Source organism: Acanthochromis polyacanthus, chromosome 8 (genome assembly GCF_021347895.1).
Source record: "Acanthochromis polyacanthus isolate Apoly-LR-REF ecotype Palm Island chromosome 8, KAUST_Apoly_ChrSc, whole genome shotgun sequence".
NCBI lineage: Eukaryota > Metazoa > Chordata > Actinopteri > Pomacentridae > Acanthochromis > Acanthochromis polyacanthus.
In genome coordinates this window covers 37,066,000-37,082,432 of record NC_067120.1, presented here as the reverse complement: position 1 = coordinate 37,082,432, position 16,433 = coordinate 37,066,000, and the positions used below count along the sequence as shown (strand labels likewise).

At 37.9% G+C, this 16,433-nt stretch overlaps 1 protein-coding gene across 1 annotated transcript in view; it reads left to right on the top strand.

Moving 5' to 3' along the window:
• zfpm1 (zinc finger protein, FOG family member 1) overlaps positions 1-16,433 on the top strand; it is a 174,760-nt gene that overhangs the window by 148,675 nt on the left and 9,652 nt on the right. The window contains exons 5-7 of the mRNA XM_051952037.1: positions 10,022-10,124; positions 10,264-10,503; positions 14,976-15,209. Coding sequence (XP_051807997.1) covers positions 10,022-10,124; positions 10,264-10,503; positions 14,976-15,209 — 577 coding nt within the window. The remainder of the gene's footprint in view (positions 1-10,021; positions 10,125-10,263; positions 10,504-14,975; positions 15,210-16,433) is intronic.

The following is a 16,433-nucleotide window of genomic DNA, read 5'->3' as shown; positions in this document are numbered from 1 at the left end:
TGTAACACTCCCTAAAAGTCCCGTTATTTTAACATATTTAATATTTTCAGTCATCAAATTATCAAAAATATGAAGCGTTTCCTGGTTCTGTCAGTCTAAGTTTAACTGTCTGAACCCCAAAAGGCATTAAAAGGCTTTTAATCTATGAAATAAATCTCTATAATGATAACATTTCTCAGCATTTTGTAACTTCTGAGCTCTTAGCCCAGCAAACAAGCCAAAATTGTGAGTTTTCAGGTTGAACTGCAGACAGTGTTTCCACAGTGATACTGAGGGGAAAATGAAACCTACTGGATCAACAGCACATATTCTCCACATTTACAGCTTTATAACATTATTTTTTCGTTTTTCTAGATTCTGTTTTCCTGCTTTAATGTTCAAAATCACATTTCTTTCAAAAACTTTCAAAACTCAGCTTGTAAAAATCTGAAAACTTACCTGATTTAAACATGGCCACCTTTCCTGCTGAAGTAGCTTCTTTGTGCAGTGAAGCTCTGCTCCCAGTGCTCCTGTAACACTCCCTGAAAGTACCGTTATTTAATGATGATCAGTATCTTCAGTCATCAAATAACCAAAAATATGAAGCATTTAACCATCTGAACCTCAAAAATCATCGAAAAGAAATCACTGGAATGGCAGCGTTTATCAGCGTTTAGTCCAAAACGAGAAATTCAGAGTTTTCAGTTGAACTGCAGGCAGTGTCTCCACAGAAATAAAACACAAACGCGATAGAAAAGACACAAAACTGAGAGACTAGGAGGAAAATCAAAGCTACTGGATGAATAAAATAAAGTCAGCATGGCTCAGAAACAGTGAACAGAGGAGAGAGTTGTTGGAGATACATTCAGCATGGAGAAACATCTTTCTACAGATGATGAGCAAAGACTTAAAATTGGACTAAAAAATGTCCAAAATGCCTCAAAAACTGTCATTTTGAGCACATTTTGAGTCATTTTGGACAGTTTATGTTTGATTTTAGACTATTTTTGAGAAATTTCTGACTAGTTTTATGCTATTTTGGTTACATTTCTAATTATTTTATGCAACTTTAGCCTATCTGTAGTATTCATCTATATATATGGTGATGCTAGCTGTACTCTTTCTCCTCTAACAGCCAAATTTCCCCTCGGGGATCGATATTCTATTCTGTTCTATTTACAATATAACTGAGCAAAAACACAAAAAGGAATAGTTTGAGGCCCACAAACCAAAGAAAATGCAAATAAACTAGTCAAAATTAACAAAAAATATGTCGAATTAGTACTAAATAACACCATTTAGAGTAAATAAAGTCGTACATTGTTTTGTTTTTCCTCAAAACCGCTAGAAATCTGATTTTACTGTTAATAGATCATGTTGTGCTCACAGAGGAAGAAGTTCTTCAATAGTAAAAGATGAATCAGCGTCACACTTTTATTATTTTAGGTCTTTGAGGATGGAGCCCGTGTGAGCGAGTGTTTCTCATTTTTCCTTTTGCTTTGTATATGAGTGTGTGTGTTACCGAGCTCTCCCCGTTGCCCTATCATGGTGAATTCCAAAGCCGTGGCCATGATGAATTAGTCTGAAACAAATTAGCGGTACTTACAGCTCAGACGGCTCCAGCATTGGGTTACAAATTAAAACAAAAGCAGCCGTATCTCCACATCAGCGCTAGTTCCCCATGAAATACAATACGCTCTGCCTCAGCCTTCGACGTGCAACAGACTGAGAGGCTTCCTTCCTTCTGTCCTTCGCCTCTCGTCTCTGCAGGCAGCGTCCATCTTCTCCAGGTGTTTCAAGTCTGGAGTGGGAGCTGTGTGATCGCATTATTCAGACGCAGGAGCGAAAAGTTTTCACCTCACGGGGCACGGCATCGACGATAATCAGTTTATTTGTAGAGCAGCTTTAAAAAACAGCGCGACAAAGTACTTTAGAAACAATAAACACATGCAGAAAACTATAAATAAGTAGAAAAGATTATGATATAATTAAATGAAAATAAGACATCATAGCTCATAACCAAAGCCAAAAAACAAACACAAGACACAAAATTACAAATCGGCGCACAAAACAATAAAAATGACACAGAAATTGACTGAAACCAGACACAAAAAAATGCACAATACCACAGAAAATAGGAATAATATACATCAATGAAAAAATAATAATTAGTTGTCACATTAGAAAAAAGGGGAAAAAGTGTTTTAGTCCTTTTAATCCCGAAATATGCTACCAAGTTGCCAAGCCTTCTACTATTCAGCAGAATCAGAAACCGTAAAAACATGAAGAACGATCAGATTTTCAACTTTCCAACAGTCCGTGAACTCATCGTGTCCGGTTCCATACTAATAAATAGAATCCAATTCTGAGCTTTAAGTCGTGCTAGTTCATCAAAATCACTTAATTCTGCACGGCACATTAAAAAAAATACCAAAAACAAACAATTCTGAGCTTCCCAACACAACTGAGAAGCCTTTTTTTTTAGGTTGAACTGCAGGCAGTGTTTCCAGAGAAAGTTCTCATGGATCGTATTCTGATTGTAAACATAAATAAACCCTCTGAATGGGTTCAAAGGCATGTTCTCTTTTCAAAAAAATCATGAAAATGACACCAGTTATTAGTCAGAAACTGTAGAAACTGAAAGAGTTGTCACATTTAGAGCTTTCTGATGGTCCTAATCATGTGTGACACGCAGCTCTGTTGGGAAAATCAACCAAATCTGAGCTAAAAATTGGGATGTTTAAAAAAAATTACTTCATTCTACACGTGTTATCGAGGAATTCACCAAAGCAACCGTTTGTATTAAGCAGATTCTACTAAAGAAATAAACATCTTGTACTGCTTTCTGACACAAACATGAATCAGTTTCTACAGAGAGACTGAGAGGAAAATCAAACCTACAGGACCAGTAAATAAATGCAGCATGGCTCAGAAACAAGGAACAGAGGAGAGAGTTGTTGGAGATACATTCAGCATGGAGAAACATCTTTCTATGGAGGATGAGCAGAGTAGAGAGAAAACTGTGGAGGCTTGTGGAGGCTGTGGAATGTAAACCTATAGTATGTAAAACCATCATTTTGGTTCCAATAGTGGTAATTTTTTCATGATTTATGTCATCGTAGCTGTGTCATTGTGCACAGAAGACATTTCTTCATCCTCTCTCCTTCTAGTCGTGGTTGTTGTGTTTCCGTAGAGGTTCAGGACTTTATACTGCAATAAAAGATGAGCCCACAGTGAAGAAAAATGAGACAGGAGCAAACAAAACGCCCAGAAACTAGTTGGAGTTCAGAAGGTTAATGGAGGCTGACTGACAAAACCAGTGAAATATGTTCTTTTAAAAAGACGAGTCATAGCATGAAGGATGGCAAGTGTGACGAGTTTGACAAAACCAGAACGTTAAACTAAAGCTAGAACATGGAGCTATGATCCTTCATTGTGTTTTGTGTTTTAGCTGTCTGGTCTCACATCAGCAGCTCAGCCAGTCTTTGTTTTTGTTTTATCATCTCAGAAATATTGTTTAGACTTTTAACTAAAACCAGGAGAAGCGACCACATCTCACCGCCTTCAGCCTCCCCGCCCTGGAATTTGTTTAAGGATTGATTTTAGCTCCAGAATGTATTTCAGAGCTGCTCTCTCCTTATCAACCTGAGCACGGCCTCGGGGCCTCAGACGAGAAGCTTCAGGCTGTTCCTGGGTCAGATTTAAGACCGGAGGCCACCACCTAAACTCCATCACATCTTCTTCTTTTAACCCTCTGAACTCCAAGCTGTTTTCCTTTGCTCCTGGTACTTTTGTTTCTGCACTGTGGGTTCTTTTTTAACACAATATAAAGTCCTGCAGCTCTATGAAAGCAGAAATGACAGCTCTAATGCCATAAATAAAATAAAAAAAGATGTTTAGAAAAAGCTACAAAAATTGCATATCTCTGTGGGCGTTTTGTATTGTTTTCTATTGTTTTTGTTCCATTGTTTTGCGTCTTGATTTTGTAATTTTGTGTCTTGTGTTTGTCATTTTCCAGCTCAGAAAAGCAACATTCTGTGTCTCTTTCTGAGTTTTTGTTTCCACACACTATAGATAATTAACTATTTACATTTTTACAACCTCCACAGATTTTGCATTTCTCTCTCTACTCTGTTCATCATCTCTATAAAGATGTTTCTCCATGCTGAATGTATCTCCAACAACTTGCTCCTCTGTTCACTGTTTCTGAGCCATGCTGCATTTATTTTATTCATCCAGTTCAACCTGAAAACTCCCAGAATTTTTGTCGCCTGACTGTTGATCACAGATGAGTCAGTCATGGCTTCTCAGCTGTGTTGAGAAATGCAGAATTTTTTGTTTTTTACAAAATCTGGTTATTAAAAATGATTTATTTTTGGCAAATTTCTTCTCATGCAAGATAAATGAATGTAATTTCACGTGATGTGAACATATGTGATGTGTGATTAGTTCAAGGACTGTCAGGAAGTTAAAAATTGTTCTGTTTTTACACTTTCTTGATGATAAATGGTGTCATTTGGGGGTTTTTTTTGTAAAAGAAAACCTGTTTTTCAATCTTATCTGCAGGATTTAGAGTCCCGAGGGTTAAATATCACCATGATTAATAATCATACTGGAATAACACATCTTTTAGTGAGCTATATTTCTTTTTATTCTCATCTTCAATCTCCATAAATGTCCTCTTGTCTGTCTTGAATGTCTGTATAGTTATAAAAGATGGTTTAAATCCCCACTACAGTGATTATTCTGACAAAAATGCAGCTTTAAATGTAGATGAATCCTAAATCTTTAGCTCCTGATTAGATTCCATAATGTCCTGTATGTTTTAGTGAAGTGTTTCATTTAAAAGTCTCTGCACATTAAACATTTGGTACTGCCGAGGACTCTGTGTTCTCTAATGAAGAGCATTTAGAGAAGAAGTGAGCAGGAGAGGAAGCAGTTTTTTTTTCTTTTTTTGTGGTCAGTTTATTACAGATGGAAAGAATGAAGGTCAGATACATGAGCAATGAGGATACTTATCAGTCTGTGTAATCCTTTTTTCGGCCAAATGCACCAAATGTGCCAGTTTGTATGAAACACGCTGCACGTCCAGGGCTGTTTTTCCTCCCAGAAAGCCAAATTTACACACTCATCACCTTGTCTTTAAACGCAGCAGCACTGACAACACAAATAAATAGTAAAGAATGTTTAATTGTAAGAATTTTATTGCCAGACAGAAAACTCTTTGTTTTTTGAGCAAAAGACATACTTTACCTTGGAATCTACACACTTAAAAGTCCTGTAACGCTGCATTAATGCATGAAGCTGCCTTTAAGTGCGCCAAAAAAACCCACTTAATGAGCAGGAAGCAGCAGAGTGTCAACTTTGACCTTATCGAGTGTTCAAATGGTCAACTCGGAGGATTGTCGGGTCCAGAACTGAGGAAATGCTTCCTCTTGGTGGACAAACAACGGTACTGCACTGAAGACTGAACAATCCAACCCTGCATCGGTCAAATGTGGGATTTTATTCTCTTATGGATGTTACTTTTTGTCGTAAAGGTAGTGGATCTTCAACAATTACTCAGTTAGTTGTCAACTATTATTAACTAACTATTGTTGGTGATTTAATCTGTTTTCAAGACAAGAAAGTCTAAATTCTTTGATTGCGGCTTCTTATGTATGAATATGTTCTGGTTTGTTTCCTTCTTTATGGCTTGAACATAGTTGCGTTGTGGAGATGCAAATTTAAACAGTTTATTTGATGAATAACTGGCTACCCTGACAATCAGTAATGAATTTATTGTTAACGAATGGAGTACAGTGGACTTTTTCCACATGTTGATGCAGCCATTTGTAAACACAAATACATAATGGCTGCTGTGAAATTGGCTCTGTTGCATCACAAATTTCAGAAATGGATAAGGTAAAAACCGAGTTTTTATAGCTACAGATTAAATATGAAATGGTAATGACCTCAGCAGAGTAGCATCTTAGTGATTAGTGGAATTAAAACCGTAGCAAAATATTTCAGTTATGCCCTACATGTTATGCATCTTCAACATCTCCTAGCTCCAACTAAGCTAATTTTCTGCCCGTGCCCTGGTTGGAATCCATTAATGGCTGCAAAGGTCTCTGTTATGGTGGCCCTTTCCTGACTAAACCACCACAACACTTTTGCCCTCTCAGACACCTCATCCATCAACATCAGTCAAAATTCAAACACCTGCATCCTACATAGTCAGTCTACTTACAGTTAGACTGTTGGACCGTGTCAGTAAATATTCCTGAGGTGTGTTGAGCACACAGCATGGGATATCTGGAGAATTTAAAGCTTCCTGCTGTGTCACGACTCCATTAGTCTGTGTTTGCCAGTCCATTCTGTAGATCATAACGATAGGGCTAAAACCTCAGTATCATTCTGCCATCAGAGAAAAAGCACAGCACAGGATATCTGGAGAATTTAGAGCTTCTTAGTGGATCTGGCTTCTGTTAGTCTCAGTTTGCCAGCCTATTTGTCAGGACAGAATTGTCTGACTGCAACCCAGAATCACAGCGCTACAGGAAAAAAGCATGGCACAGGATATCTGGATATTTTAGAACCTTCTATTGCGTCTGGACTGCATTAGTCTCAGTTTGACAGCCCATTCTGTAACTTAATGTTGTAGCTGCAAGGCAGTGGAGAAAAAGCAGCACAGGAAAGCTGGAGAATTCCCACTGTGTCAGGACTCCATTAGTCTTGCTTTACCTGCTTATTCTAATAGAACATAATGACCATAATCGTGAAAAGTATGGCACAGGATATCTGGAGAATTTAGAACTTCCTACTGAGTCACTTCCTGTTGAGTCTGGACTTTGTTAGTCTCACTTTGCCCTCCCATTCTATGAGAACATAGTGATATGATGCACCATAGCATCGTTCTATAGTAGGAGGTAAAGCATGGCACAGGATATCTGGAGACTTTAGAGCTTTCTGCTGTTGCTGGACTCCATTAGTTTTGCTTTGTTGTTCTACTAAATGGGCTGGCTGCACCTCAGTACTACTCTGCTGTAGGACAAAAAACATGACATGAGATATCTGGAGAATTTAGAACTTGTTTGTGCATCTGGACTCTGTCAGTTTTGCTTTACCAGCCCATTCTGTAGAACATAACGATATGGTTGCACCACGACATCATTTTATGATCGAAGAAAAAACACGGCACAGGATATCTGGAGAATTTAAAGCTTCCCCCTGTGTCTGGACTCAATGAATCTTGATTTGTTGTTGTACATAATCGACTGGCTGCACCTCAGGATCTTTCAGCTATTGGAGGAAAAGTATGACACTGGGTATCTGGAGAATTTAGAACTTCTTGGTGTGTTCGGGCTCCGTCAATGAAAAGCATGTACAAATAAAAAGCGTCTAGTTCAATCACAACTCTCTTAAAGATTCATTTAACCCTTACAAGGCCATGTTTCTGGAGAAGTACATACCGGGCTTTGCAAAAGTTCTGTTACACGGTTTCATGATCTTTAGAGACGTTTACATGTCGGAGTGAAAAATTCCATTAAATAAACTGAAAGTTCTACCTAATAGGCAGGTGTCCTTAATACAATTTTTTTCTCCGGTGAAGTTGTATCAAGATGGAAGTCAAAAGAGTTGAGATATCTGCTCTCCTTTGTGCTGAACATCAGCCGGATGACCGTCCACAGAGTCGCGGAGAGGCTAAAGAATGGTGAAGATCTTTCAGGTCTTCACCATTCTTGAAAGATCACTGAAAGATCTTCACCATTCTTGAGCCTCTCCGCGACTCTGTGGACGGTCATCCGGCTGATGTTCAGCTGCTTGGCTCTGTCAGACTTGTTGTGGGCAGCACAAAGGAGAGCAGATATCTCCACTCTTTTGACTTCCATCTTGATACAACTTCACCGGAACGTCCTTGTGATGCCAGACATTTGTTCTAAGCGCCGCTTGTGTTCGTGGAACCTCGTGGGTTTGAGCGGATGATGAATTTTCCTTGACCTGGACCTTTCCGGCCAGTCAGAATGTGTGTTTGTGTGGAGACATGGGATCGGTCTATATCCTGGGAGTGACTGTCAGCAGGAATGCTCGTATGAACAAAGACGGGATTGTACTGAGGACAGACAGGTGTGTGTTGTATGAGGCTGGACGCGCACGCAACACACACACACACAGCACACACATTGTATGAGTGTGTGTGTGTGTGTGTGTGTGTGTGTGTGTGTGTGTGTGTGTGTGCTTCCAGCCTCATACCTCCAGACTCTGCATGTTGACTCTCTGGTCTTTGTCCACTGTATCCAGCGTGGATCTTATTATAGCCGTCCAGTGAATAGCTGCCCGTCGACCTCATCAGATCTTCTTTCTCCTCTTCTTTTTCTCTCTCTCTCTCTCTCTCTCTCTCTCTGTCCTCAGGTCTCTCTTCCTCTTTTCATCCCTCCTCTGTCCTCTCCTTTATTTTCCCAGCCTCTTTGTTCGTCCAGTGCTTCCCCTCATTTCCTTCATTTCCTCCCGCCGCCGGCCTTTTCATGAGCGCCTGTTTACCGCCGGCCTGGAGCTGGACGCTGACGTCTGACTGACTCTGTGTTACCAATTGACAGCAATTAATTACGTGCTGGTGTGAGAACTGTAAGGCAGGACGGTTGAAGAAGAACGCTTGATGTAGACAAAAGGTTTTAGGAGGTTACAATAGCATTAAATGTATAATTAATATGAACCTGTGGAGTCTGTGTCATCACATTTTAATCATCTTTTATTTGTCAGATAGAATATGATGTTTATTTAAGGTCAAGTGTTGGAATTAAGGCACAAGTAGGTTTTAAATGTCTGATTTTAGACTTAATTTATCTGTTACATCCATCGTTTACGGATCTGTTTATTATCATGAAGTAGAAAAATTCATTTTCAAAATGTGTTATACGGTTCAGTGGATCTGTATGAGGATACAGTCTCTGCCTCACTATTTACTGCATACAATTTAAAATATTGTATTAAATTTTTAATGTTTTTTATTTCTTTTAATGTAAAATTTTCACATTTTTATCATTTTATTATTTTTATGATATAGTTTATTCTATTTCTGTTTTTTTAGTCAATTTTATGATATTTTAAGTCAATTTTTAAAGTTATTTTCTTGTTTTTAGGCTTTGTCTTTAAATTTAATTTGATCACGATTTAAACACTTTGATTTTTTGTTTTTTTATGCTTTATGCTTTCATCTGATTTTATCTAGTTTTTACTGTTTTATTATTTTAATCATACATTTTATTCTAGTTCTGTATTTTATGAAGTTTTTAATACATGTTTTTATTATTTTATCATTTTTTGGCCTTCCCTTTAAATTTAATTTGGTTAAATATTTAGATTTTTTTTCTTTCTTTCTTTCTGTTTCTGGCTTTGTAACCTATTCTGTCAAGTTTTTAAATCTTTTTCTTTGTATTTTACTGCGTTTACACTTTATCCTTTAAGCTGATTTCTAGTTATTAGTAATCTGTTTTTTCTTGCTGAATTTTATCCTATTTTTGTCTTTTTAGTCTGTTTAAGTCAAAGCTTTAATATTTTGTTATTTTTCTTTACATTTTATTTTTTTGAAAACTCTATTTTCATTCTGTTTCTGCCTTTGTTGCGTATTCTATCAAGTTTTCACATCTTTTTCTTTAACATTTATTATTTTTCTGATAAATGTTCCATTTCATTCTGTCTCTTGCTTTTGTTTCCTTTTCAACAAGTTAATGAATCTAGTTTTTATTGTTTTACAGTTATTCTGCGTTGTCGTATAATGTGTCTTAGTCAAATTCTATTCTGTTTTATTGTATCCACATTTAAACAAATATGAATATGGTACAAAGAAATTTGCTTACTGAGTGTATTTTGTCGTTCACCTTAAATGATCGCGTACTTTTACTACAAACCAAACAAATCTCAAAGCTCAGACCCAAATGTAAACACAACAAATGAATATCTGCATATACAGGACCAGCTCTGCGGTCAGTTCTCCTGTGCTGTGCTTGTTTAAATGAATTCTGATGTAACTCAGTGCTTGGTGTCCTTGCTTGTGCTGCAGACGTCCAGGTTGACTGTGGTCTGTGAAGATCCAGACTGTTGGATCAGTCGCCTCCCGCTGACCTCCGACTCCTCAGCAGCAAACTGCAGCGTCTACAGCCGAGGTGGGTTCAACCTGAAACATCACATCCACCTGCTACTGATCTCCACGTCATGTTCAGAACTTTCAGTTTGAAGTCCACGAGTGTGTCTGTGAGCAGCTCCAGCACAGATTTAGAGCCGTCGTTGTCGCCGTGTTTCCAGGTGAGGAGCTGTTCTGTAAGCTGAGCAGAGAGCTGGCGGCCGGTGAAAGACTCGTGGCCTCGCTGTCGCCTCCTCCGGCCTCCTCCTCCTCCAGACTGTCTCCTCCTCTCAGCCTGGTGGCCCAGAAGCAGCCGTCGGTGAAGGAGGAGGCCGTCTATCCGGCGGCGCTGAGGTCCGACATCCAGCTGCTCCCCCAGCAGGCCGGCATGGCGGCCATCTTGGCTACAGCCGTCGTCAACAGTGAGTGAATTCCTGTTTAAAGCATGAAAAGAAGCTTTTAATGGACGATTAATGAAAACATATCACCTAAAATTAATAAATATAGTCTAACTGTGTCAAACAGGTCATCAGTTAGAATTGGATGGATTGAAATTATTGTCAGCAGTAATCTGCTTTCTCATAGGGAATCTTTGGTTTTTCGTGTTTTCCATGGATGATATTGTAGAGTTTTAATATTAATATTTTAATTAGTCTGGTAAATTTGCACAAGAAATAAATGCTAGGGTAGGGCTGCACAGTGTCATAGTGGTTAGCACTTTCGCCTTGCAGCAAGAAGATCCCGGTTCAAATCCCGGCCTGGGATCTTTCTGCATGGAGTTTGCATGTTCTCCCTGTGCATGCGTGGGTTTTCTCCGGGTACTCCCACAGTCCAAAAATATGCTGAAGTTAATTGATTACTCTAAATTGTCCGTAGGTGTGAATGTGAGTGTGATTGTGTGTCTGTATATGTAGCCCTGTGACAGACTGGTGACCTGTCCAGGGTGTCTCCTGCCTTCACCAGAGTCAGCTGGGATAGACTCCAGCACCCCCCGCGACCCCAGTGAGGATAAAGCGGTGTATAGAGGATGGATGGATGGATAAATGCTAGGGTGTTAAACTTAATATTTGCATTGTATATATGTGTACATTTTCATAATAAATAATATTGTAGGGTTTTACATTTGTATATTTAATGCGTATATCTCTTAAATATGTATATTTAGACCCTATAATATTATTATTTATAATATATGTATAATAATATTATTATTATTTATAATAATATTATTTGACAGTGTTATTATTTAATAATATTGTAGGGTCTAAAACTTAATATTTATATTAACCAGGTAAATGTAAATAATTAACAATATTATCGAGTCTAAACCTTAATATTTAGATTATTCATGTACATTTTTAGCATAAATAATATTGTAGGGTCTTCAATAAATAATATTGTAGGTGTAAAGCTTAGTATTTAGATTATTTATTTTCATAATAAATAATGTTGTAGGGTCTTACTTTCATATTTAAATTAACTTGGTAAATTTGCATAATTACAATATCGTAGAGTCCAAACCTTAATATTTACTTTATTTATTTTCATAATAAATGATATTGTTGGGTCTTTTATTTGCATAATAAATAATAATATAGGGGCTAAAGCTTAATATTTAAATTACTCGGGTAAATTTAAATAAATAACATTGTAGGGCCGTTCATTAATAATTAAATTTTTCAGGTAAATTCCTATTATAAGGTCGTAGCCAAAAACCTTCACTGTATATAATATTTTCGGATCATGACGTTAATATTTAACTTGAATTTATATAATAAAAACTATTGTCTTATTTAAATTAATCAGATCTATTTGCATAAATAATATTTAGGGGTTTGACCTTAAAATTCATGTAGTCAGGTCAATGAATAAAATAAATAATATTTTAAGGTGATATTTAAATTATGCAGGTCAATTTATCTAATAAATGTGGATATCGTAGGGTCATGATCTGAGTATTTAAGTCTGATGTTTACATTTCTATAATAAACACCAACACCCACAGTTTGTTAGAAATGCAAATTATTTAGAAAATCCTTCAATAAAATGGATTTAAAAACGTACCAAAATGAGACAAATATAATAACCCTTCTAATCTTGATTGGTTTTCTTATTATTTTGTTAAACCATTTAAAGTATTAAAGTTGTAATGTTGTCTTTGGCCACATGGTGGCACTGTAGCTCTGTAGCAGCAGCAGAGGAGTTTCTGACGCTCCCTAAAGCCAGTGGTGGAATTTAGCCGAGTGCAGTTTCTAAAATACTGTACTTAAATACAAATACAAAGTACTTTTCTTGAGTTTTTCCATTTCGTTCAGCGTTCTGCTTCCACTGCACCACGTCTCAGTCAGATATTGTCCTCGACCTTTCCAGTAAAAACCGTGTATCATCAGTTTTTTTGATTTTAAAGGTTAATTTTTAAAGATTAAGCCTGAGAACGTTCTCCTGCTTTAACTGGATTAGCTGTAAAATGTCACAAAGCTCATTTTCAGGAGAAAGCTGACTTTTAAAAATCAGAAACAGCAGATAAAGTAGTTAAAAATCTGCCGAACCTTACAGTAAAATGAACCCGTAAACATCTGAGACAACAATAAAACACCGACATGGAACATTTTACAGAACAATATGTACTTCTTTGATATTTTATGGCACTTAAATGTTGTTACGGTACAGTATTTTCACAGTACTTTTATGTATTTTTATGATGCGACCTCTGGAACACACCGTCCTAAATACTGTCCTAAAGGATTCCACATTCCTACATGCGATGGTTGCAGTGAAATAACTCCGACGATGAGATGCTAACGCTAATTATCCTCCCCATAACCTTCGTGCCCCGTTGCCGTGGATACTCACAGCAGTGGAATGTCAGTTTCTATGTTTGCGAGGACCGATTTCAGTTTTATACGTTAGGAATTTGAGACATTTTGGCCGAATGTGGCTCTAAAAATTAGACGTCTTAACCTTTAGTGACCATATGAGCTCTCTGGATCTGTTAGAGAGACAAAATAACTTCATTCAAATGTTTTAGATAGATAGATATATTATAGCTCTATTCTCAGGCATTTTTGCTTTTCTTTTCACAGTGGCAGGGCATGGGAGAGAATATACTCCCATGTATTGGATCTTTTAACCACTTATCTGTCAAATTACCCAAGTATTTAAGGTGTATTCTTAGAATAAGGGTTAAATAAAGGTAAGACCTGTTAACCATTAAAACTGATCTCCACAGATGTTACCGCACTTTGCTGGTTCAAATCCACACTGTGTAACATTTCCCTCCCAAAATAGAGGCAAAAATGTCTGAAAATTAATCTTTAAAAACAAAATAATCAAAGAAGAGGGCTGGGCAATATAGCCGAAAAGAAATGTCATGGTAAAATGTTAAATTTCAGTCAATATTAATAATTATCAAGACAAAACAGAAGAAAAAAAAGTTTAATTTTGATTTTTGTTTGTGCAATAATCTGACTCCAGGGCACTTTAAATACTTTGTTCTTTTAATTCTATTTCTATTCTATTTTATTCTAGTTTTTTTAATTCTTTATCCCAGTCTTTTAACTTTTTTACGACATCCATGGTAGGATTGCACCTTCAGCTTCGTTGCACGATGACAAAAATACTTTCTGTTCTATGCACTCTTGTGTAGTTAACCCTCCTGTTGTCCTCATTTACAGGCACCAAAAAATTAGGGCTGGACCCAAATATCCCGAATATCCGAATATTCGTTCGCTACGGCGGTATCCGGATATTAATTTTGGTATCCGAATATTCGTTTCACTTCATTGCATAAACACAAGACAAGATGCCGAAGACCTCCACTGTTTGGACAAATGGATCCGAATATTCGGGCTGTCTCCCCATCCCCCGTCGGACGTTACGGGGAAGAACGAATATTCGGATATTCGTCATTAACAGGGCCCGAATATCCGGAGACCAGAAACCACTATTCGGGCCAGCCCTACAAAAAAATATTGTTTCCTTATCTGAAAAAAATCCAAAAATTCAGCAAAATAATTTCAGAAAATTTGCAAAAACCTTCAGGAAGAAAATTCCAGTAATTCCTTAAAAGGTTCCCTTAAGAGTTTTACTTTAAAAAGAAAAATCCCCCAAATCTGGCAAGAAGATTCTTGTAAATATTTTCAAAAAATGAGTAAAAATCTTCCAAAAAATCCTAAAAATATCTAAAGTGATTGCATATATATCAGTAAAACTTAGAATTTGTTGTTTAAGAACATTCACATAAAAATCAACCAAAATCCAGCAAATTTTGCTGGATTTTGGTTGATTTTTATGTGAATGTTCTTAAGAAACATTTTAAACTTTTATTTTTTCCACTAAAAAATGCTCAAAGATTTTCCAAAAATGTTGAAAATGTGGACGTCAGAAGTTTCTCTGTGAAAATATGTTTCTTTCTACACATTTTCAAACTTTAAGCCGGTTCAATTTTGAGCCGCAGGACGACATGAGGGTTGAACGGGTTCGAACTTTGATGGCAACACAAGACTGAAAAACATGCAAAGAACTAAATTTACGTGCAAAAATGAAAAATAAATAGGGGTAAAAAAAAAAAGAATCTGGTCATAAAAGATGTTACATTTTTAAAAAGTAAGGTGAGGTTGAGGTTGAAACTTGACCTGGACCAGGAATACCCGCCTGGTGACCTGTACCGACCTGGTTGTTGGACGCTATTAAAAGTCCCATCGACCACTTTTCTTACTTTGATTAACGACATGTCAGTCGCAGCTGTTCGTTCACGGTCCAGACCAATCGTCCACACACTTGAACAGCTCTATAAGTACCCCGTAATTATTTCCATGAAGTTGCCCCCCCCCCCCCAACCCGCTTTGTTGTGTCTCTGTTTAATTAGCTAACTCTTTGTCTTTCCGGCCCTCAGAGGACATCTTCCCATGTAAGGACTGTGGGATCTGGTACCGCAGCGAGAGGAACCTTCAGGCCCACCTCATGTATTACTGCGCCAGCCGCCAGAAGCAGCCGGCCGCCGCCTCGTCCCCCCCACAGGACAAACCCAAGGAGTCCTACCCCAACGAACGCATCTGCCCCTTCCCTCAGTGCAACAAGAGCTGCCCCAGTGCCAGTTCACTGGAGATCCACATGAGAACACACAGCGGTGAGTGAAATATTCATTCATTCATAACATCGTGACCACCTGCCTCATATTATGTTAGTCCCCTGAAGTCGTCCATAATGCTCTGAACCAGAGGACCTCTCAGGATGTCCTGTAGGGTCTGGTACCAGGACGATGGTAGTAGATCCTTTGGGTCTTCTGGGAATCAAACTTGTTCCACTGCATCCTGTTGATGCTTGATCAGAATGGGGTCTAGGAAGTTTGGAGGTCAAATCAACATCTCGGGCAGTTGTCATGTTCCCCAAGATGTCCCTGATTGTTTGACATTTTTGCGATGTGGTGGGCATTGTGACATTTGGGATTTCCATTTGCATGAAGGAGTGTGTTTGTTCTGGGACAGTGTTTGTTTTGGTGTCTAAGTCTCATCAACACGGACGCCAAAATCCAAGGTTTCCAGCAGAACACCACATAGACAGGGGTGAAAGTAGTTTTAAATTGTTGCCGGTACTGTTACGAAAACCCTCGTCTCGCTCTAACTTCATGCATTTTAAAATAGAAAAGTCAAAACACAAACAAATAAAACATATTAATATTTTACTGTAGGCCAATGGAATAGGTAGGAATTAATAAACTTTTTGCTTTAACTGAAACACTGATAAACATCCAGAATACAAAGCTTCACGAGCAAACACTCAGAATGGAACTAAACATCAAAACACATCGCCTACAAGATTTTCCACAGAGGCTTAAAGTAGTTCTAGTAGTAGCAGTTAGTGTCTGATTTTCTGTGGTAACCCTTCTTCAGTGTCTCCGTCTTTTCTTTAATCAAAGAGGTTATTTTCCTCTGCATTATTGCTTTGACAAAAAAAATCTTGACTGTTTTGTAGTGCTTCGCTCCGTTTTTATTTAAAATATGTATCTGTCTATGATAAAGTTGTAAATCCTGCTGGGAGTTTTTCAGCCAATCACAAGAACGTGTGGAATTTCAGGTGTAATTTATTGCTCGTCCCATCCTGGCGCAAGCGGCGCTTGTTGACGTCTATTGACGAGTTGTGGAAAATGTCCCAGTGCAATAAATCAAACGCACCTATTTGCTATTGGCTGCCATAGCAGTCACTGTGTTCCGGAAAGTAGACACACATGCGCTCTCATGTACTGCTGAGTGAACGGTCGATAGCAGGCAGCCGGGTGGCGTTCCGATGGAAGAGAAGAGTACCACCACCGGGTCTTTTTCCGGTATGCAGTACCGAACCGTACCGACTTACT